Source organism: Bos taurus, chromosome 21, assembly GCF_002263795.3.
Source record: "Bos taurus isolate L1 Dominette 01449 registration number 42190680 breed Hereford chromosome 21, ARS-UCD2.0, whole genome shotgun sequence".
NCBI lineage: Eukaryota > Metazoa > Chordata > Mammalia > Artiodactyla > Bovidae > Bos > Bos taurus.
The window spans coordinates 25513121-25536006 of NC_037348.1; the positions used below are offsets into that span (position 1 = coordinate 25513121).

General features: G+C 47.2%; 1 protein-coding gene across 1 annotated transcript; it reads left to right on the top strand.

Moving 5' to 3' along the window:
• Window positions 1-4664: 4664 nt before the first annotated feature.
• Window positions 4665-15527, top strand: TMED3 (transmembrane p24 trafficking protein 3). The gene is made up of 3 exons (NM_001081609.2): window positions 4665-4969; window positions 7157-7405; window positions 14686-15527. The coding sequence occupies exons 1-3, from the start codon at window positions 4799-4801 to the stop codon at window positions 14920-14922; spliced, it is 657 nt and encodes a 218-aa protein (NP_001075078.1). The 5' UTR covers window positions 4665-4798; the 3' UTR covers window positions 14923-15527.
• The last annotated feature ends 7359 nt before the right edge of the window (window positions 15528-22886 follow it).

The following is a 22886-nucleotide window of genomic DNA, read 5'->3' on the forward strand; positions in this document are numbered from 1 at the left end:
TTCACTTTATAAAGCCTATATCTTTATAGGACACTTTTAAAACCTTTTAAATTGTGAAATAAAATACACGTACAGAACACAAGTGTGCAATTCAACAAAGAGTCACAGTGGTAACATTCCCGAGTTCCCCTTGGGTGCCCCTCATGTTCTGACTTTCATATTTCCTATTCTGATCCTTTTATTTCCTTATCTTGCCTTATTTTACTGTCAAGAATTTCTGGAACAATATTGAATAGCAGTGGTGATAGTTTATGTTTTATTGCCAGTTTCAAAGGGAAAGATTTTAATGTTTACTTGTTAACCATGAGGTGGGCTCTCATTTTTTAATAGACATTTTATGACATTAAGGAATTATCAATTATTTTTGATCTGCTGTGCTGTCCTTAGTCACTCAGTTGTGTCTGACTCTTTGTGACCCCATGGACTATAGCCCCCCACGTTCCTCTGTCCATGTGGATTCTTCAGGCAAGAATACTGGAGTAGGTTGCCATGCCCTCCTCTAGAGGATCTTCCCAACCCAGGGATCGAACCCAGGTCTCCCACGTTGCAGGCGGATTCTTCACCATCTGAGCCACCAGGGAAGCCCCAAAATACTGGAGTGGGTAGACTATCCCTTCTCCAGGGGAACGTCCTTCCCGACCCAGGAATCAAATTGGGGTCTCCTGCGTTGCAGGTGGATTCTTTACCAGCTGAGCTACCAGGGCTCTTTTTTTTTTTTTTTAAATCATGAATGGACACTGCACTTTATCATGCTTTTTCTGAGTATTAAGATACCCATTTTTAACTTTCTGTTTTTAGGGGCCTTTAGAAAAGTCAGCTGTGAAAGTGGACAGGTAATAGTTTTGCTTTTGTTTTCCAAGTTATCCTATTTTGGAACCTTCTACCACACATCATGGAACACAAGCACTGAAAGAGGCTTGGAGGTCCTCAGCCATTACACTCCATCACTCAGTTCATGAATCTTCTCTACAACATCCCAGGCTATTTATACAGTCTCTGCTTGAACATTTTAAGCAATGAAAAAAATCCATTATCTCTACTCATCAATTTATGGAAAGCTCTAGTTGTCAGGAAGTCATTTCTTATATTGAGTTGAAATATACCTCAATGTCAGATTGATGGTTTGCCCAAGTTTCAGCAGATGCAACATGCAAGACAGATGTACCCCCAAGGAATGGGTAGAGTTGTGTGTGTGTGTTTGTGTGGTGAAAAGCATGTGGCCTTTAGAATCAGGCAGACCTAGTTTCAATTACTGGCTTAGCCATTAACAAGTTGAGTGAATTTGAGTACTATGGTAGATTGTGTCATGACCACAGATTCCTGCCAACCTAGTATGCTCCTCCTTTGAATGTGACTCTGCAGCTCCTCCAATCCAGAGACGGATGGAGTTGAGAAATGGAACATTTCCTGCAGTATCAGTAAACAAGGATGTCATAGTCACCAGCCAATGCAGCCACCACCAATGGTGAGCTGGTCAGCCCTGACAGGACTTAAGAAGGAGAGAATACCTGCAGTATAGCAGCCATCAGACTGCAGCCATGCCCCATGATGAGCCCTGAGGAAGCTCATGATGAGAAAACACAGGATACTGGCTCTAGATAGCTAAGGTACACACAAACGAATGATTTCAGTGAGCCCAGATTCCTGCATCTTCTCATATACAGAAAAGCACTGAACTCCTTCCCTTGGAATATCTGATCTTTCTTTCCTCTGATGTTCTGAGTACCTTCCCTTTGTTGCAAGTCTTCTGTATAACCTGGCTCCCCACCTGGTCTCCTTGGAGCTGTTCTCTCAGAATTTCTTGCAATGCTGCCTCCAGGCTTGAAGTCCTAAAAATTCCCACCAAATAAAACACAGCTCGAATATTCTTTTTAAGTCTACAGAGTCCATTTCTTCACCTTGAATCTGGGCTGGCCCTGGGACTTGCTTTGATTACCAGAATGTGTTAAAAGTGATACTGGGCAAATTCTGGAATGTAGTGGGGGTGGGTGGGGATGGCAGAGGGAGAATGGCCAAGTTGTCTCTGACTTGGCTCTCTTGGGAGGCTGCCCTGAGCCTGCCATATCATCTAGGAAATCATCAAGCCTACAGGGGGCTTCCTCTGTGTCTCAGTGGTAAAGAACCCACCTGCCAATGCAGGAGATGTGGGTTTGATCCCTGGGTTGGGAAGATCCCCTGGAGGAGGAAATGGCAACCCACTCCAGTACTCTTGCTAGAGGAGCCTGGTGGGCTACAGTCCATGGAATCAAAAAAGAGCTGGACGCAACTTAGTGACCAAACAACACAGTATATGGGCTCTTAGTTCCCTGACCGTGGGATTGAACCCATGCCCCCTGCAGCGTGGAATCTTAACCACTGGACCGCTATTATGCAAACTTTTAAAGCTAATACTCTCTTCCTTCTTACTTTCTACTCTTCCAGGTTAAATCCTGTTTCCTTTGATTTTACCTCATTTGAGAAGCCTTCCCAGCAATTTATTATACTGCTTCCCTCCTAATTACTTCCTATACTCCCTATTTTATTAATGTCCCTCTTAGAACAATAGCTATGATCTGATCATTGCCTGTTACAGCGCAGGCAGTTCCTTTCAGTAATAGTAACTTCCACACAATAGGTGCTAAAACAATGCTGTTCTTTTAGTCACCCAGCCCAAGACAGGGATTCTTTTTTAGTTCTTCTGTTTCCATTGTCTTATATTCAGCTAACTGTTGATTATCTGTCTTCATATACCCTGACTTGAGCTACTACCAAGCCAAGTTTCTTGCTCCTGAGACTATGCAGGTGTTTTCTTGAATTAATTTAGGATTTAACATTTAACCTGGTGAGATTTCTTTTTGTTAGTCTTGGCTGAATACTCTGAGCTGGCCAAGGTAATCTTGGTCTTATATTTGTCATGTTTCTCCACTTGGTGCCTCTAAATCTGATGATTACTACGTCCACATTTTCTACCAGTTACTAAAAAATAATGTTTAACAGGACAGGACAGGAGCCTCAAAGCACACTATACACTTTGCCAAGTCCAGTACAGAGCCAGTAAATATTAACAATTACATCATGCATGCACATTATTTCAGTCAACAGACTGCTTTCACATATTGATATGTTAGCATCCTAAAAAGTAGTGTTAGTCACTTAGTCATGTCTGACTCTTTGCGACCTCATGCACTATAGCCTGCCAGACTCCTCTGTCCATGGGAATTTCCCAGGTAAGAATAATGGAGTGGATAGCCATTCCCTTCTCCAGGGGATCTTCCCAACCCAGGGATCGAACCCATGTCTCCATCACTGCAGGCAGATTCTTTACTGTCTGAGCCACCAGGGAAGTCCAAATATGTCCAGTGACAGGACAGCTGGTCTTATCTACGTGGAGACCTATATGGGCAGTAAAAGTCTTTGCTAAAATTAAGATACAGGTCAACCAACAATCTTCTGAAAAAAATTCTTTACTGAGTGTGTACTCAGTTGCTTTAGTCGTATCCAACTCTTTTTGACCCTATGGACTGTAGCCTGCCAGGCCCTTCCGTCCATGGGATTCTCTAGGCAAGAATGCTGGAATGGGTTGACATGACCTCCTCCGGAGAATCTTCCTGACCCAGGGCTCAAACCCGAGTCTTCTGCATTACAGGCGGATTCTTTACCACGGAGCCACCTGGGAAGCCCCCTTTCACTGAGTAGTGAAACTAAAATCAGTGGGTTTTCTCTTTGTCTTACCTGATTATACTGAGTATACTATAAAACGCTATAGTGATGATTATACAAAATAGCTTCTCAGGTCAATGGTAATAGATAAGGCAGTAAATTAATTTAACTGCTTCCAGCGCTTTTGAGAAGTCAAAAGGAAAGAAAACAATGATTGTTTTGTCCCAGAAGAACCTTCCACTTATCCTGACAACCAAAGTGAACCTGAAACCCCTGAGCAAGAGACTTGTGTTCCCATGTTCACGAAGCTTCGTGAAGCTTTGAGTATGAGCACACCTGTAGGTTTTCCCCGGAGTAGATGTAATTGTGGGGTTTCTACTTACTCTCACCATCCATCCTGACCCAAGGCACACTTTTTCACCTTGGGAAGAGGGTGGGAATGAAAAAGAGGGGTGTTAATTGGGTTCTCAGGAAATGGCAACCCACTCCAGTATTCTTGCCTGGAGAATCCCAGGGACGGGGGAGCCTGGTGGGCTGCCGTCTCTGGGGTTGCACAGAGTCGGACACGACTGAAGCGACTTAGCAGAGTTTCCATCTCTTCTTTCATCTAGCCTTCCTAACTACTGCGTTATAGCAAGTTTGGGTACACCCATTTGTAGACCAGGAGACTTTCTCCAGAACCAGTCAAAAACTGAGTGTACCCTGTAAAACCTCACGGGCTTCGTGTTCCTGCAGCCAGACAGTATGGACTGCGTGCACCTGGGCCGACTCCGGGAAACACTCAACCCTGCAGGACCCAGAGGGTGCAGAACCATGCCTACTGGGGATGCAAGTACAGTGTGCTTTGAGGAGATGCGCGCTGGCGGTGGGGACCTCGCCTCGCCTTCGCTGAGATGCTCCAGCAGAAAAGCGGGGCGGGGCAGCGAAGGGGGAGTGTCCCCTTCCCCAGCCCAGCCAGCGCGCAGGCGCAGCGGTGCTCCCTGGCTCGCGTCCCGGGCCCACCCCCGAGCGCGCGGCTGCGCTCTGAACCGCGGGCCCGGAAGCGCGGCGCCGGCTCGCGCCACGTCTGTGCTGCACCTTCTCTGGGTCCAGCAGCTGCCGCCCCGCCCGTGCAGACCGTAGCCCGAGCCGCGACCTGCCGGACTGGTCCGGGAGCATCATGGGTGGCGTGGTCCCGCGCTCCGTCTCCGCGCTGCCGCTGCTGCTGCTGCTGCTGCTCCAGGCGGAGCGGCCGCGCGGCGCCGAGCTCACCTTCGAGCTGCCGGACAACGCCAAGCAGTGCTTCCACGAGGAGGTGGAGCAGGGCGTGAAGTTCTCCCTAGACTACCAGGTGAGACCTGGCGCCTCCTCTCTCTCCCGCTTCCAGGTCTTCAGTGGTCACTTGTGCGCCCCCGGCTGTAGTGGCTGGAATTAGCCAAAGAGGCTGCAGAGGGAGGCGGGAATGACCAGAGACAAGGAAGTCAGAGCCCACCCGAGACGGACCGACTAGCCAGGGAGGTAGCACCGCAGGTGCATGCCCAGGATGGGGATGCCCGGGCGGCTCCGGCTTCCTGGGGAGTTGATCTGAATGACCTGAGAGCGCGTTGACTCTACAGAACGCCATCTATGGCACCAGGCTGTCTGTCCCAACGTTTTTTGGACAGCTTTGTGCCCGCCTGTACTGGAAAATGGCAGCGAGATGAAATGGGTTCGTGGTTTTATTTTTCCGCCTCTCTCCAGCGTTTGAAGTCATAGTTAGGGGGAGCGAGGGTGCTTTGGAAAGGAGTCCGCTCGGGCTTTCAGCCTGGCAGTTTTTACAAGGAGTGGTGTTGTGGCTACTGCCATATGGCTCAGAAAAGCTCCAAGCTCCTGCACTCTTGGCTGCTGTGAGAGTTCTCATGGCTCGCTGTTGGGGTGTGGCGGGGTGGGGGGGGGTGGGGGCGGGGCGGGGGAAGGGGGGAGGGTGGCGGTTGGGAACAGGTAGGTCTTGAGTTAGAGAGCTGCAGATCTGAGTTTAGGCAATCCTACCCAGATATCCGGACAGGCGTCTGATCGTGGACACATACTGGCAGGCATTACAGAAGGGAAGTGGCACGGGTAGCAAAAGGGAGGGTAGGCAGTGTGATGGGCCCTCTCTGACCAAAACCACTAAAAGAGGCTGTGCATGGGGACAGCATCCTGTGTCCTGGCCTCTGAGTCATTCATCTCGTTACTTTCACATTTGTGGACAGTGTGCAAACTGCAACTGGGTAAACAGGGGTCACCCAGATACAGTTGTCAAAAAAAAATGATCCTTGTGGGACTTCCCTGGTGGTCCAGGGGTTAAGAATCTGCCTTGCAGTGTAGGGGACATGGGTTCAATCCCTGGTCAGGAAAGTAAGATCCTACATGCTGCAGAACAACTAATCCTGTGTGCCACAATGAAAGATCCTGTGGGATGCAATGAAGACACAATGTAGGGCAATAAATAAATACATAAATAAGTATTTGAAAACAGAAAGACTGTTGTGAGGCTGGAGGGCCCTGAGAGGTCATCAGGTCCGTGCTAGGTCAGAAACCGCTGTTATGGGCTCAGCATAAGTCTATACATGTCCAGCATTAGGAATCTCACTGATCACAAAGCAATTTCTTCCATCTGTACAAAAGGAAATATTAACGTCTGGAAGCGGATGGAGGCCTTTGACCGTGTTCTTTGATGGACCCTAGTTCTAGTCATTGGCCATCCCTGTGATTCTGCCTTTAGCAGATCTTATCGTTCCTATGGTACAGTTTGAACAAATGACTCCTCTGGTAGTCACTGATTCTGTGAAGGCTTCGATCTGTATTTGCCTTCCTCTTGCATTTCATCTGCAATAATATAAACCTCCAGAGCCTCAGTTTCCTCTTCTGTAAAGTGGAGAGGATTAAGCTCTTTGCACCCTTTTTTTCTTTTAAGATTTTTTTTTTGTTTTTTTGATGTGGACCATTTTTAAAGTCTATTGAATTTGTTACAATGTTGCTTCTGTTTTGTGTTTTGGTTGTTTGGCTGTTAGGCATGTGGTATCTTAGCTCCCTCACCATGGATCGAACCTGCACTCCCTGCATTGGAAAGCAAAGTCTTTTTAAAAAAACTTTTTATTTTATATTAGAGTATAGCCAATTAACAATGTTGTGGTAGTTTCAGGTGAACAGTGAAGGGACTCAGCTATACATATACGTGTATCCAGGAAGGCAAAATCTTAACCACTGGACCACCAGGGAAATCCCATGGCTCTTTGCACTCTTGCAGAGCAAAACTTTTGGAGTCAGTCAGACATGGATCCAAGTCTTAGCCTTGTTACTTTCACGCTGTGTGACGTGAACAGTTCACTTCAACTCTCTCAGCCTCAGACTCATCCTCTGTGAATTGGGGAGTGTCATGGCACCTGCTTTAGAAGGTTGTGAAGACTAAATGAAAACAATGTTTGTGACATCTAATCACAGTGCCCAGTTGGCATTTGGTAAGTGGTGGTTGCCCCCTGGTAAAAAACGGCCTGTGGGTCTCTTTTATGGTTGTCAGGTCATCACTGGAGGCCACTACGATGTTGACTGCTTTATGAAAGACCCTCTGGGGAACACCATCTACAGTGAAACCAAGAAACAGTATGACAGCTTCACGCACAAGGCCGAGGTCAAGGGCGTGTATCAGTTTTGCTTCAGCAATGAGTTCTCCACCTTCTCTCACAAAACTGTCTACTTTGACTTTCAAGTGGGCGACGAGCCCCCCATTCTCCCAGACATGGGGAACAGAGTCACAGCTCTCACCCAGGTGAGTGGACATCAGCACCAACAGTCTGAGATGAACCCCCTCCTCCACCCTGCCCCCACAAGCCTATTCCTCCCGGTCTTGGCTGATGAACAGTCACCAGCCACCCACCTCCTTGTCTGAAGCCACAGTATTTGCTCTGCCCGTGTGTTCACAGCTAGTCCTAGAAGACGTTATGGTTCTTCTTTCTGGTTCCCCTTCTGGTCTTCCTCTCCATTCTTTAACTGTGTCCCTGCAGTACTTTCTTCTGGTATTCCCACGTTCCCATTCAGTCTGACACAGCACCGCTGTCAAAGCACACACAATACGTGCCTCTCTGCTCCTTCAATGCATCTGCGTCAGAAAGACAAAGTCCTGCTTTCTGTGGTGTATCAGTTAAGGTAACACAAGCTGCTATCACAAGTAAACCCCAAATATCAATGGCTTAACACAATGGGAGTTTTGATTCTCACTCAAATAATAATCTGGAGAGTGGGGGAGTGGGTGGAGGACTCTCCTCCATGGAGTGACTTGGGAAACCAGGCTCCTTTTTGGTCATCTTGCCACCAAAAAATGGAGAGAATGAGAAAGCCCCGCCTGCTTCTTAAAAGCCCTGGCTCAGAAGTGACACCATTACCCCTGCTCATATCTCATTGTTGAGAAATAGTCGTGTGGACAGTCTGGGTGAATGGAAGGAAGGCTGGCATATACAGTCCTGTTAGGCAGTTGACCCCTAGTGACAGCTCCACATCCTAACAGAAATAGTGACAGTTTTGGAGGACAGATAGTCATCCGTGTCACCCGTGGCTCACGGTTAACTATAATCAACCTCAGCCTCCTCCATCAGTCTCTCCTCCTACTGTTCAAGCTCCTCCCTCCCAGACACAGACTCAGGCTGGAATTGTTGTGTTATTTACCCCTGGGCCCTCAGCACCCCAGTGCATGGAGTGTGGCACAGAATAGGAGCTCACCAAATATTTGTCAAGCGACTGAGTGGCAGGACCCAGGAAAGCTCCCAAGACGGGAATGACCATCTGTGGCTGCACCTGTCCCAGAACTGAAGCCAGAGCATCTGAGTGTCTGGTGAGACCAGGTCACCTTCTGGGCTGCCCTCCAAAGTGACCACAGGCTCCATTCCTCTGTGGCTTTGATGATGGGTTTATTCTCTGAGCAGCTGGAGGTTAGTACTGCACTGTGCAGTCGGTAACACTATCTGCTTAGGGCTATTGACATATTAATATTAAAATTAAAATTCACCTCCTTGTTTGCTCTGTAGCAACACATCTGTCTAGTGCTCAGTAGTCCCAAGTGGCTGGTGCCCATGCGTGGAGAGTTCTGCTGGACATCATTGTGTTTGAACTTGGCAACATGAGTGCTGATAGACAGTCCAGCCCAGGGTGTGTCTTTATGTGTAAGAGCTTTCACAACCTGTCCTCTCAAGAGTTCTGTTGGTCATTGATGAAATAGCTTCTGTACTGAAGATTTTGTAAGTTTCCAGGAGCTGTGTGTGTGCTCAGTTGCTCAGTCATGTCGGACTCTTTGCCACCACATGGACTGTAGCCCGCTAGGCTCTGTCCATGGGATTCTCCAGGCAAGAATACTGGAGCAGGTTGCCAGTTCCTCCTCCAGGGAATCTTTCCAACCCAGGATCAAACCCACGTCTCCTCCTTTGACTGCATTGGCAGGTAGATTCTTCATCACTGTCACCACCTGAGCTGAGAGATTTGCCTCTTGAAACAGTGGAAAAGAAACCAGTAGAGGAAAGGCTTTGTGGGTTAGTGCAGTTGTTGTTCAGTTGCTCAGTCGTGTCTGACTCTTTGCAACCCTGTAGACTGCATATGCCAGGCTCCCCTGTCCTTCACCATCTCCCAGAGTTTGCTCATTGAGCAAACGTCCATTGAGTCAGTGGTGCATCCAACCATCTCATCGTCTGTCGCCCCTTTCTCCTCCTGCCCTCAGTCTTTCCCAGCATCAGGGTCTTTTCCTGTGAGTTGGCTCTTTGCATCAGGTGGCCAAAGGATTGGAGCTTCAGCTTTAGCATCAGTCCTTGCAGTGAATATTCAGGGTTGATTTCCTTTAGGATTGACTGAGCACAAGCTCTCCAAGGGTCTCAAGAGTCTTCTCCAGCACCACAATTCGAAAGCATCAATTCTTTGGTGCTCAGCCTTCTTTATGATCCAACTCTCACATCTGTACATCACTATTGGAAGAACCATAGCTTTGACTGTATGGCCCTTTAGTCAGTAGAGAATAGGCTTTGTGGGTTAGGGCACTAGAGACATTCTTTCCTGGAGCCTCAGGGTTGCGTTTTGTTGCAGGAGAGATTGCACTTGCTGCTTCTGCATCTGGGGACCTCATCCTTCCTTCTGCCCAGACGCAGAAGAGACATTTCCTTCTACTTCTGTACCTGTGTCCCCTCTCCCTGATTGAGTGGGGTTGTATCTGTATCTGCCTCCGACAAAGCTCACTTGCTAATGCTGGGCATGTGCTCCGTCTGCATTTGTGCCCGGAGGATGCTGTGATCAGAGCTGTGTTTTTTCTTTTTAATAATTCTGTTTATTTATTTATTTTTGGTTGTGCTGTGTCTTACTTGCTGCTCGGACTTTTCTCTAGTTGCAGCAAGCAGGAGGCTACTCTCTAGGTGTGGTACACAAGCTTCTCAATGCAGTGGCTTCTCTTGTTGCAGAACCTGGGCTCTAGGGCAAGTGGGCTTCAGTAGTTGCAGCTCCCGGGCCCTAGAGTACAGGCTCAATAGTTGTGGCACACAGGCTTAGTTTGCCCCATGGCATGTGGGATCTTCCCAGACTAGGGATTGAACCCGCATCTCCTGCATTGGCAGGCGGCTTCTTTACCACTAAGCCACAAGGGAAGTCCCAGAGCTGTGATTTAAGGGTGAGGGTTCTCAGGGAAGGGACCAACTGACTCTTCAGGAGGTTTGGGAAAGTCTTCACAGGGAGTCTTAGCTCACAGGCGACAGTGTGAGTGCTTGTCCAGGAGTGTGTCTGGCATGGGGGACGGAGGGCCCCCCAGGTGGCGAGAACAGCAGATGCAGGTATCAGGGCATCACTTTCCTCCTGGGCCCTGCTCTTAACTTTGCTCTCACTTTGCTCGGCACAGATTCCCTCTCTGCCTGCAGCTGTCGTGTCTCTTCCCATGAGGCTTTGTCCAGGTCAGCACTACGCCAGAGGCCGTGTGCTGTGGGACTAGTATCAGCCTCAGGGGAAAAGACCAGGATTCAGAGTGACCGAGTCCCAGGCTGGAGGGACTGTCTTCACCCTGAGTTCCAGAACGACCGGGCTCCTAGCAGAGGACACGGGCCAGGGTTCCTGCTGAGGGAGGCCAAGCTTGAAGTGCTCCCAGCATCCCTAGAGTCTGGGCAGGTCCTAGGGGAGGCTGGAGGCTTCTGACAGAGGTCCAAGGTCCGGGGCTGCCTCAGTGGTGGTCGAGGGAAGATTAAAGTTTCCCTGACTCTACTCAGAGGCCAGCTCACATGACACTCCCTTTGAGTTCTTCAAGAATTTAAAGAACTGAGTACAGTAAGTCTCCTATGTACAAACAAGTTTTGTTCCGAGAATGCATTCATAAGTCCAATTTGTTCCTAAGTCCAACAAAGTATCCAACTAACACAGTCATCTATATAGGTTTATAATACTCTTAACACAAATAATACATAAAACACAAACACAAAAAATAAAGGAAACATTTTTAATCCTACAGTACAGTACCTTGAAAAGTACAGGAGTACAGTACAGCAGCTGGCACACAGGGGCTGGCATCGAGTCAACAGGCAAGAAGAGTCACTGACTGGAGGAGGGAGAGGAGGTGGGAGATGGTAGAGCTAAAGGGTTGTCAGCATAGGAGATGGAGGGTAAGTTGCACTGTCACGCCTGATGTTGATGGCATGCACATTTACACCTTTGAAAGTTTGCAACTTGAAGGATCATACATAGGGAACTTGCTTTTATCTTTGGAGGCTCTGAAGAGGTGAGGCTGAGTGAATTTCCTGACAGTTACAGAGTGAAGACCTGGGCACCAGCAGGTGGTGGAGATAGGGTGGGAGTGGGCATGGGATGCAGGAAAGGGATGGTCCTGGGGGCAGAAGGATTGGTCAGTGTCTCCAGAGACCACCTGTCAGGATGGAGTAGTGCCCGCCGTCCCCGTGAGGCTCCAGGACACTGGGAACTAGCAGGGCTGGAGGTCTCAGCAGGGTGAAAGTCAGGCTCTGGGAGAGCTGGGGACCCCTGGCCCTGGGCAAACAGAGCTGTTTGCCAAAAAAAGGGCCTCTGCTGGCTTCCTGCTGGGCAGGAAGCAGGCTGCCCAACTGAAACTTTGTGGAAACAAGCGGAATTGGTGTCTTAGGCAAACAGACAGGTTGTTTTAGGCAACGTCTTAGGCAACGGCAGGTCCCTGAGAAAGGGGAGGAGGGATGTTTCTCCGGTAAGGGGCTGCTCCCAGTGTCTGTGGATCTTGGTGTCATGTTGCTCTTGGTCTCTGGGGGCCCATGCTAAGTTTCTGAAGGGGTTTGCTGGTTCCAGATGCCAGGAAGACTGTAGAGCACCACCTCTTGCTCTGTTACCTCTGAGGACTGACCTCCTTCCCATCACTGATCAGGTCTGAGGTTGTTGCTGTAAAGGTCTCGGGCCTTCTTCAGAGACTCTCAGTGCTGGTCTCTGGCCGGGGACATGTGAGCCAAGCCTCTGAAACGATGCCTTCCATGGCAATGTGACATGTCTTCTGCCCGGGGTGTCTGCACCTGTGATTTCTGTGTCCTTCTCGGCCTCTCTTCCTCCCTGCCAACCCCGACCTCACTCCTTCTCCAGTGACCCTGGACTTTGGGAGGAGGGTGGAGGTATCAACCTGTACTGCTGAATGCTCAGGCCAGGGTCCAGGGGTCCCAGGAGCACCCAGTTCAAGTGAATGAAATGTACACCTTGAGTTTCTGAATGAGTGTGCGGTGGAGGTAAAACACAGGATGGAACTCCAGCCTGGAAAGCCAAGGAACCCTTCCCTTGTATTTAAAAAGCAAAGTGTGGATTTATACATATTGAACGTGTGTGTACATATATGTACACATGCATCTGTATGCATATACACACGGCCATTCATATGCAGATATACACATATATGTATATCTCTGTCCATCCCACTGATTTCATCCCACTGATTTTTAGAGACCTGTTACCAAGTCTCTAAATGGCTCCCAGATCCACTCGTCTTAAAAAAAAAAAAAAAAAAATTATTTCTTCGACTGTGCTGGTTCTTAGTTACAGCAAATAGGATCTTTAGTTTCAGCCTGTGGGATCTAGTTCCCTGACCAGGGATAGAATCCAGGCCCCCTGCGTTGTAAGCGCAAAGTCTTAACCACTGGACCACCAGGGAAGCCTTAGCTTCTAGCTTCTTACATTGAACTTTATGAATGGTTCACCTTTCCAGTATGGGAAGCAGTTGTCTGTCTGGTGCTTATGAACTTCTGTAGCACAGGAACCCATTGTCCATAGAGTTTTCTAGGTTTTGAATGTTCTAGAGGTTGCCAGTGAGTAAGGACATGTTCTTTCACAGGCATAATATCTTAGTTTTCCATTGCTGAGTCAGTAATTACTGCAAATGGCTGAAAATAATAACAATTTATTATCTCACAGTTCTAGAGGCTTTGCTCAAGTTCTCGGGGCTGAAATCAAGATCCTGGTGGGGTCAGGCTGTCCTCTGGAGGCTCTGGGGTGTCTCCACTCACTTAGGTCCTTGGCGGAATTGAGTTCCTTGCAGTTGGTGGTCATGCTCTCTGCTCTTAGAGTTCTTTCTCTGCTCCTTGCATGTGACCTTCTCCATCTTCAGAGCCAGCATCAGCGGCTGAATCCTCCTGTGTCCAGCCTCTCTGACTTCTCCTTCCACTGTCAGGTCGAGAAAGCTCCCTGTTTTGAGGGGCTCTCAGGCTCCCTGGACAGTCTCAGGTGTGACATATAATCGTCATAGTCACAGCTTGTATTCTCAGCTTCCTGGGGTTGGTAGTGGTGGGACCCTGGTAGTGGTGGTGGGGACATAGTCAAAGATCTGCCTGCTATGCATGGTAGTGTAGCAAGTAAAGGAAGTTGTGAAGTAGCACGTGTTACATGTGAGTATATGCATGTGTATGTGCTGACAGGCACACGTGTCTGTGTCTTTGCCCTTGTTTGTATGCTGGTGTGGGTCTATGTACATGAGAAATGTATGTTTTCATGTATTTGTATGTATGCCTAGAAGTGTAGGCAGCAGTTTTGTAATAGAATGAGCAGTAGATTCAGAAATAAAGTGAAGGTGTCAGTCTCCCAATCATGTACGACTCTTTTGTGACTCCATGGCCTATAGCCTGCCAGGCTCCTCTGTCCAAGGCAAGAATAGTGGAGTGGGTAGCCATTCCCTTCTTCAGGGGATCTTCCTGACCCAGGAATTGAACCCTAGTCTTCTGCATTGCAGGCAGATTCTTTACCATCTGGGCCACCAGGGTAGATTCACAGTCTAGTGCAGTTGGAATTTACGCCACGCCCTGCCATTAATTTGCTGTGTGACCTTGGGCAAGTCACATAGCCTCTCTAAGACTCAATTTCCTCTTTAATATATGCAGTAAGCAATCAGTCAGCCCTCCTTAGCACCGGGGGTAATGATCCTTGCCTGTCAGGGATATGGTAAGTATTAAATAAGAGCTCAGGGGAAAAAAAAAAAAGAACTCAGGGCAGTGTTTGAAAGCAAAGTCTCAGGACTCGAACAGTTGAGTTTAAATATTATTTATTTATTTGTTTGCCTGCACCAGATCTTAGTTGTGGCATGTGGGACCTAGTTCCCTGACCAGAGATTCAGCCCAGGTCCTCTGCATTGGGAGCAGCCCTGACAGTTGAGTTTACATCCGGCTTCCCTGGTGGCTCAGATGATAAAGAATCTGCCTACAATGCAGAAGACCCAGGTTTGATCCCTGGGTTGGGAAGATCACCAGGAGAAGGAAATGGCAACCCACTCCAGTATTCTTGCCTGGAGAATCCCATGGACAGAGGAGCCTGGAGGGCCACAGTGCATGGGTCGCAAAGAGTCGGACACGCGGAGATGCGACTGACACTTTCACACTTCTGCCATCTCCTAGCTCTGTGACTCTGTTACTTGACCTTTCTGAACCTCAGTTAGGCTTATTATGAATAAAACCGTGTCAGACCCTTAGCTCAGAAGCATTGTTAGCACTTAGTAGTATGTAGGATGTTGATGACCGAGTTTGCTTTGTGTGTGCCAGTTTCCATTCTTTTCTGAGGGTCAGCAGCGACTACTTTTCTCTTCCTGCCCAGATGGAGTCCGCCTGTGTGACCATCCATGAGGCTCTGAAGACGGTGATCGACTCGCAGAAGCATTACCGGCTCCGGGAGGCACAGGACCGGGCCCGCGCAGAAGACCTCAACAGTCGAGTCTCTTACTGGTCCATTGGCGAGACCATCGCCCTGTTTGTGGTCAGCTTCAGCCAGGTGCTACTGCTAAAAAGCTTCTTCACAGAGAAACGGCCCATTAGCAGGACGGTCCACTCCTAGTTGGGGTGCTCTGCTCCCAAGCCCCTTGCACCCTGGGACAGAGCAGCCCCCTTGGGCCTCAGGCTCCTGCGGGCTGGTGGGTGTACCCCAGGGTGGAAGCCCTGTCACCTCACATTCTAATCAGATGCTTGGTCCTTGTCCTCCAGCAGCTGGAGCTCATAGAGCCCAGTTAGCAGGAGACATTGAGCTGCCTTATATGTGCAACAGTGAATGCAGAAAGGGTCTGACCAGGCAGGGACTGCCTGCTGTGGGGGGCAGGCAGGCCGCCATCCAGTGGCCTGGCCAGCAGGAGGAACCCCAAGTGCCCTGGCCTCCAGGGCACAGCTCAGGGCTCTCTCTCTTTGCTCCATGACGCACAGCTCATTTGGCTTCTGTGTCCTCTCCCCTGTGGAGAAGACTGGGCCCTGAGTCTGGACTTCCCTCCCTTGAGCTCTCTGTACCTGTGGAAACCAGGCCCTGAAGCGGCTTTGCAGAAACCCCACCCCAGGGGAGCCCTGGAATCGGCCCTGGAAGCAAGAACAGGATGGTAGCTGGGTGCCTTGGCTGGCTGTGTATCTCCTCGGAGGTGGGACTCCGGCTAATAAAATCTGAGTGTGAGCACCATAGAGACTTGCGTCTTTCTTTCTTTTTTTTTAAATTAATTTTTTAGGTGTTGTTGTTCAGTTATTAAGTCATCTCCGACTCTTTGTGACCCCATGAACTGTAGCCTGCCAGGCTCCTCTGTCCCACACTATCTCCTGGAGTTTGCTCAAACTCATGTCCATTGAGTCAGTGATGCCATCCAAACATCTCATGCTCTGCCTCACCCTTCTCCTTTTGCCCTAAGTCTTTCCCAGCACCAGAGCCTTTTCCCAGCATCAGGGTCTTTTTTTAGGGGTAATACTTTATTATTTTTAATTGGAGGATAATTGTTTTACAATGTTGTATTTGTTTCTGCTGTACAATAATGTGAATCAGCTGTAAAGTGTGCATATATCCCAACCTTCTTGGACCTCCCTTCCCCGCCATCTCACCCCTCTAGGTGATCACAGAGCACTGAACTGAGCTCCTTGTCTACACAGCAGCTTCCCATCAGCTGCCTGTTTTACCCATGGCAATGTATATGTATCAGTGCTACTCTCCCAGTCTGTCCCATTCTCTCCTTCCCCTGCTGTGTCCACAAGTCTCTTCTCTAAGTCTGCTTCTCTGTTCCTGCCCTGCAAACAGGTTCACCTGTACCATTTTTCTAGATTCCACATATATGTGTTAATATATAATACTTGCTTTTCTCTTTCTGACTTCACTCTGTGTAACAGGCTCTAAGGTCATTTTTTTAATTCATTTTTTTATTGGTGTATAATTGCGTTACAACGTTGTGTTAGTTCCTCCTGTGCAGCAAAGTGAATCAGTTGTACATATACATGTATCCACTCTTTGTGTCCCTAAAGGAGTTCACAGCTTAGTGGGGGAACACTGGCATGCATATAAATAATTGGAGTGTGACAGAGCAAGTGATGCTTCAGAGATGGGTCTGTGTAGATGTTTGTGGAGGGGGCAGTAAGTTACTCTCCTCTCAGCTGAATGAAAACAGTGAAGTAGGGAGCTGGAGACTTTGTGGTCTCAGACTCTAGTGGTTACTCTGAATGACTGAGTCATCATATCATTTAAATATAGGGGCTCAGAACAGAAAATGCAAAGACTGAGCAATACTGAGTGGCTGTCTCAGGGTCATGGCTGCAGTAGCCACAGTGGTCTCCTTAAAATGTAAGTCAGATCCTTCACTTCTGGTCAGAACCTTCCCCATGTCGTGCATGTTGCTCTCAGTTCATGGCTAAGTCCCCACCGTGGTGGTGAAGTCCTAAAGCACCTGGTGCCTCCGCCCCTGGCCCTGGGAAGCCCCTACCGTATGCCATCCACTCTCTCCTTTCATGTCCTCCTGGCTTGCTATTCCCATCACACCAGGCCATGCCCCTACCCCGGGACCTTTGCACAGGCTGTTTCCTCCACAAGAACACCCTCTCCCTGTTGCCTGCATGAGCTCCTGTCCAGTGTCATGTTAGCTATGAGGTCTCCCCTAATGACTTTATTTAACATGGCATCATCTCACCTGGCTGTGCATGTCTGTCTTGGCTTTATTTCTCTGTTATATCATGTATCGCCACCCACAGATGTGTTTACTTGTCTGGTTATTTTCCTGCTTACCTCATAAAGATGGAAACTCCATGAAGGCAGGGCCTTTGTTTACTGCTGTATTCCTAGTGTGTAGAATAACGCCTGATAGATGCTAAGCTCTTAATATGTGTTAGTTGTTAGATGAACAGCCTTTCCCATTAGTAAGAAACAGATGCATACTGATCAAATATCTAAATAGTAGGTCTTGAGGGCAGATATCATGTCTTTCATAAAAAAAAAACCCCACAAATCTGAAATCCTAAGTTGTTTTAAGTGTTAATAGTGCCCTGTGCTACTGCTAAGTTGCTAAGTCGCTTCAGTCGTGTCCTACTCTGTGCAACCCCAGAGACGGCAGCCCACCAGGCTCCCCCGTCCCTGGGATTCTCCAGGCAAGAACACTGGAGTGGGTTGCCATTTCCTCCTCCAGGGCATCTTCCCAAACCAGGGATCAAACCTGTGTCTCCTGCACTGACAGGTAGATTCTTTACCACTGAACCGCCATGGACTTTCCCCATGTTTGGAGTATAGTGATAAACAGTGTAACACATCCTATGTTCCACTACCTGGATTAACCAATATAATGTGACTGGTTCCTCTTAGAAACTCCCTGATGCTCTGTGCCCACCTCTCCTGCATTTTGCCTTGAGGCTCCCTTGCTCCCCACCCACCCTTTAACATGATTTCAATGGCAGCAGCCAGGCCACAGGTACTTTGTGTAGGGCATGATCAGGGCAGATTGGAGGCCCTGCCTCAGGATGCAGAGTGATGGTTGACCAGCTGCCCTAGGGCACCTCCTCTTCCCTGTCCTCCCCTCCTAAGACCTCTGGGTGATGGTTTAGAAATTAAGGCTGCTCTCATCCCCAGACTGTTCTTTCTGAGAGTTTAAAGTGAACATTGAGGGCTTCCCTGCAGGTCCAGTGGTTAAGAATCTGCCTGCCAATGCAGAGGACACAGGTTCCGTCTCTGGCCCAGGAAGATCCCTGTGCCGTGGGACAACTAAGCCCATGCTCCACAACAGGAGAAGCGACCACAATGAAATGCCCATGCACCGCAACTAGAGAGTAGCTGCCCCCATTCGCCGTAACGCTGAAGGCTCGAATTCAGCAACAAAGACCCAGTGCAGCCAAAAATAAATTTTAAATAAAAGTGAACAGTGAACAAGCTGCCAAGTATTGGGTTGGCCAAAAATTCATTTGGATTTTTCCGTAAGATGTTTTGAAAACTCAAAAAAACTTTTTGGCCAACCCAGTATCAGATAATGAGAGTTACTCATTGTGATACTCCATCCTGGGGAATATCCTTCCCCCAACACCTCCTTAACTTCTCTAGGGAGACACCAACCAGAGCCTGGTCTTTAGCACTTGCTCATAAAACATCCCAGACCCCAGCAGAACATGCATACCCAGGCAGAAACAACCAGACTCCCAAGATGAACGAAGAAGAGACACAGCCCCTTGAGTACCATCCAAACTATTGTTTGAAGCAAAATTGTTGGAACATGTGGAGCCAATTTGTTTTTTACACATTTTTCTTCTGATTATACCTTTTTCTGTTTTAATTTTTTTTATTTTTAATTAGAGGATAATTACAATATTGTGATGGTTTCTGCCATACATCAACATGAATCAGCCATAAGTATACACATGTCCCCTCCCTCTTGAACCTTCCTCCTACCTCCCACCCCATCCCACCCCTCTAGGTTGTCACAGAGCTCCATTTTAAGTAACATAGTAAATATACTCTAAAAGAGAAAGTGTTAGTCACTCAGTCACATCCAACTCTTTGCGACCCCATGGATTGTAGCCTGTTGGGCTCCTCAGTCCATAGGATTCTCCAGGCAAGAATACTGGAGTGGGTTGCCATTTCCTCCTCCAGGAGATCTTCCCAATGAAGAGGAAAAGTTAAAATTTTACATAACCTCCTTCTCCTTCTGCCTCTGTAACTCAGCTTGCCCCTTGCAAAGTCTAGATCACGTAGGTCACATAGTCTCAAAAAGTGGGGATTTGCAATACTACGAACTAAATTTTATCTCACTCACCCTTGTCCTGCTTTTTGCAATTGCCCAGCCCCTGCAAACCTGCTTAATCATGCCTGCCCAGATCAGGCATCCCCCTCCGCATTTTGACCACTGTTCCTGCGCGCATGAAACCCCTTAGTTTAAACCAGCCTGTTAACAGCTAGTGTTGCCCGCTTACAGTCTGTCTATAAAAATTCTGCTATCCCTTTGTTCGGGACTCAGAGCTTGGAGTGTTAACTCCTCTGGGCCCACTGGTGTAATAAACTTGAGTTCTCCAACTCTCTGAGTGTGGGGTGCTTGGTTTCTCAAGTACTGGTTTATGCATCGCTAACCCAGGAATCAAACCCAGGTCTCCTGCACTGCAGGCAGACTCTTTACTGTCTGATCCACCAGGAAGGCAACCTAAAAGAGAAAATGTTGGTAATGTTCAGCTGCAGCACGGAGTTGTAATAAAGAACAAGTGGAAATGTTACAGAGGAGAAATAAAAAGTAGAAACGAAGGCCACCCTCAGAGAGGACAAAAGCATGAAATAGAGCTGATGTGTATGAAAACCCTTCTAGAAGGCAAAAAGAAGGGGGGAAAAAGCTAAGAGATATGAAAAGTAAAAATGGTAGGAGATGGATAAGAGGTGAACCTGAAGCAGAAAAAATATACTAGAAGAAATAATAAAAATATGTTTATCAGAATTAAAGAAAGATGAAGGATCTCAGAGCAAAAGGCTCATGGAGTGACATGACAAACAGGGTTGAGGACTGAGAAGGTGAACCCCCACATGGACATGGACATGTAAGAATTCCAAAGGCAAAGAGGAGATTCTGAATGCCTCCAGAGAGAAGGAACAACTCCTCCATCAATCAGAGTGAAATGAGATTTCACAACAGCACCAACGCATGCAAGAAGAAGAAGAGGTCATATTTTTAAAATAGGAAAGGCAAGAACAAAATAACCCCTGAATTTGGACACTGATGTCTAACCAAATTGTAAACATGAAATTCCACTGAAGATCTCAGGCACGTGGGACCACAGCAGAGAAGAGAACTAAACCTCAGAGACAGCTGTAACGTGTATGAGAATGATGTTAATTGTTGTATAAAAATCTAGGGCAGGGACTTCCCTGGTGGTCCAGTGGTTAAGGCTCCATACTTTCACTGCCAAAAAAGGGCAATCTGTAGATAGAGAAAAGAGGAAAGAAAATACACACATACATACCAACCAAGTTCTACCATTTTGAACAAGGTTGGAAAAGTTTAAAATGCATGCGGAGAGACAGAAGAGCATGAGGATGGTGAGTTTAAGAAATCAATAGACATAAGTAGATATAAGTTTGGGCCTTAAGTTAAAAGCAAGCAGCCACCATAAAAACAAAATTTGAAAAAATAATTTTGGAATTAGTGAAAGAAAACTTGATCTATCGGAGGAAAAATGGAAAGGAGGCAGAAAAAATTAGCATCAGTCAGTCAGTCAGTTCAGTCGCTCAGTCGTGTCTGACTTTTTGCGACCCCATGAATCGCAACACGCCAGGCCTCCCTGTCCATCACCAACTCCCGGAGTTCACCCAGACTCATGTCCATCGAGTCAGTGATGCCATCCAGCCATCTCATCCTCTGTCATCCCCTTCTTCTCCTGCCCCCAATCTCTCCCAGCATCAGAGTCTTTTCCAATGAGTCAACTCTTCGCATGAGGTGGACAAAGTACTGGAGTTTCAGCTTTAGTATCATTCCTTCCAAAGAACACCCAGGACTGATCTCCCTCAGAATGGACTGGTTGGATCTCCTTGCAGTCCAAGGGACTCTCAAGAGTCTTCTTCAACACCACAGTTCAAAAGCATCAAGTCTTCGGCGCTCAGCCTTCTTCACAGTCTAACTCTCACATCCATACATGACCACTGGAAAAACCATAGCCTTGACTAGACAGACCTTTGTTGGCAAAGTAATGTCTCTTCTTTTCAATATGCTATCTAGGTTGGTCATAACTTTCCTTCCAAGGAGTAAGCATCTTTTAATTTCATGGCTGCAATGCTCAAAATTCTCCAAGCCAGGCTTCAGCAATACGTGATCTGTGAACTTCCAGATGTTCAAGCTGATTTTAGAAAAGGCAGAGGAACCAGAGATCAAATTGCCAACATCTGCTGGATCATGGAAAAAGGAAGAGAGTTCCAGAAAAACATCTATTTCTGCTTTATTGACTATGCCAAAGCCTTTGACTGTGTGGATCACAATAAACTGTGGAAAAAAGTAGCATAGTAAGTGAAAATAGGGAAAAAAAGAAGTACCTTTGTATATTTCTAATGAAAGAATGATTATAATAAATGTAGTTAATTAAATGGGAAACTGTGATTAGATAAAAATATAAGATCCAATAATATGTTTTGAGACATGCATTAAAAGACATAGGAATGTTAAAAATAAAACGATGAAGACTTGCCAGGAGAACAACTAAATTAAATCAAGGTAATTATCTCAGTATCTAACAAAACAGAATTGAAGGCCAATTATTGTAAGAATGATTATTATTGTAAGAATGCAGGTAGAACCTGCCTGACCAAACTCACAACTGAGTGCAGGCTAACACAGTTGGATGATTGTTCCTGGAACAAAGTTTGGGGATAACCTGTTTTTCCAGCTTTGTGGCAGTAGCAGGCTGTAGTTAGAACCTTCCTGGATGTGTGTGCTCCGTCGCTAAGTTGTGTCCAACTCTTAGCGACCCCATGGATGGTAGCCCACCAGGCTCCTCTGTCCATGGGATCATCTAGGCAAGAATACTGGAGTGGGTTGCCATTCCCTTCTCCAAGGATCTTCCTAACCCAGGGATTGAAACTGTCCCCATGTTTGGGCTTTTCTTAAAGAAGGAATATTGTATTGAATGGTCCAGCAGCAGCGCTTGGAATGGTGGCACCTCAGAGCCACGTAGAGTGGCAGGGGTGACTCCCACTCTCTTGCCCATCTCAGCGTGGTCGGGGAGGGGGTTGGAGGGGAAGCTCATCAGACAGATGGACAGGAGATGTGACAACTGGATGAGGGGTGTGGGGGACAGTCAGCTTTTTGATCCTGATGACACCAGATCTTACCCCCGACAGGCCTGCGGCTGGCGGGGTATTGCTGAAAACTGCTGTCTGCTTGATCACCTTGAAGGCTGCTGAGCAGAAGCCTGTTCCCAGCGTGTGCCCAAGAAAACTGATGGAAAAGCTTTTGGAGATGCCTTGCTCCAAGCCCCCACTGTCCCGAATCCTGCAAATCAGTGACCTGGATGACAAAAGGAGAGGCAACAAACAGGACCAGAAATAACAGCACAGTAACAATTAGAAGAGTGCATTTCAGGAGAATTACTCCAGGAAGCAGGACAGTGCAAACATAGTTTTACCCCAGTTCTTTATATTTTTTGTTAGTAGTTTTAAAATTAATTTTTATTGGAGTATATAGTTCCTTTGCAATGTTGTGATATTTTCTGCTGTATAGTAAAATGAATCAGCCATATACACACATATGTCTCCTCCCTTTTGGACTTTCTTCCCCTTCAGGTCACCACAGAGCCTGAAGTAGAGTTCCTTGTGGTATACAATAGGTTCTCATTAGTTACCTATTTTATACATAGTATCAACAGTGCATGTAACAAATCTGTACATTTGTTCTCTACATCTGCCTCTCTATTTCTGTTTTGCAAATAAAATCATCTGTATCATTTTTCTAGATTCCATATATATACTTTAATATTTTTTTTCTCTTTCTGACTTACTTCCCTCATATTTTCTTTTAAAAGGCACTAAGACTTCAGAAAAAGGTTACAAATAATTATAGA

Coding starts and splice junctions, on each gene's coding strand:
- TMED3 (NM_001081609.2), top strand. CDS start 4,799: ATGGGTGGCGTGGTCCCGCGCTCCGTCTCCGCGCTGCCGCTGCTGCTG. Junction 4,970..7,156: donor AGTTCTCCCTAGACTACCAG/GTGAGACCTGGC, acceptor TATGGTTGTCAG/GTCATCACTGGAGGCCACTA. Junction 7,406..14,685: donor GAGTCACAGCTCTCACCCAG/GTGAGTGGACAT, acceptor CTTCCTGCCCAG/ATGGAGTCCGCCTGTGTGAC.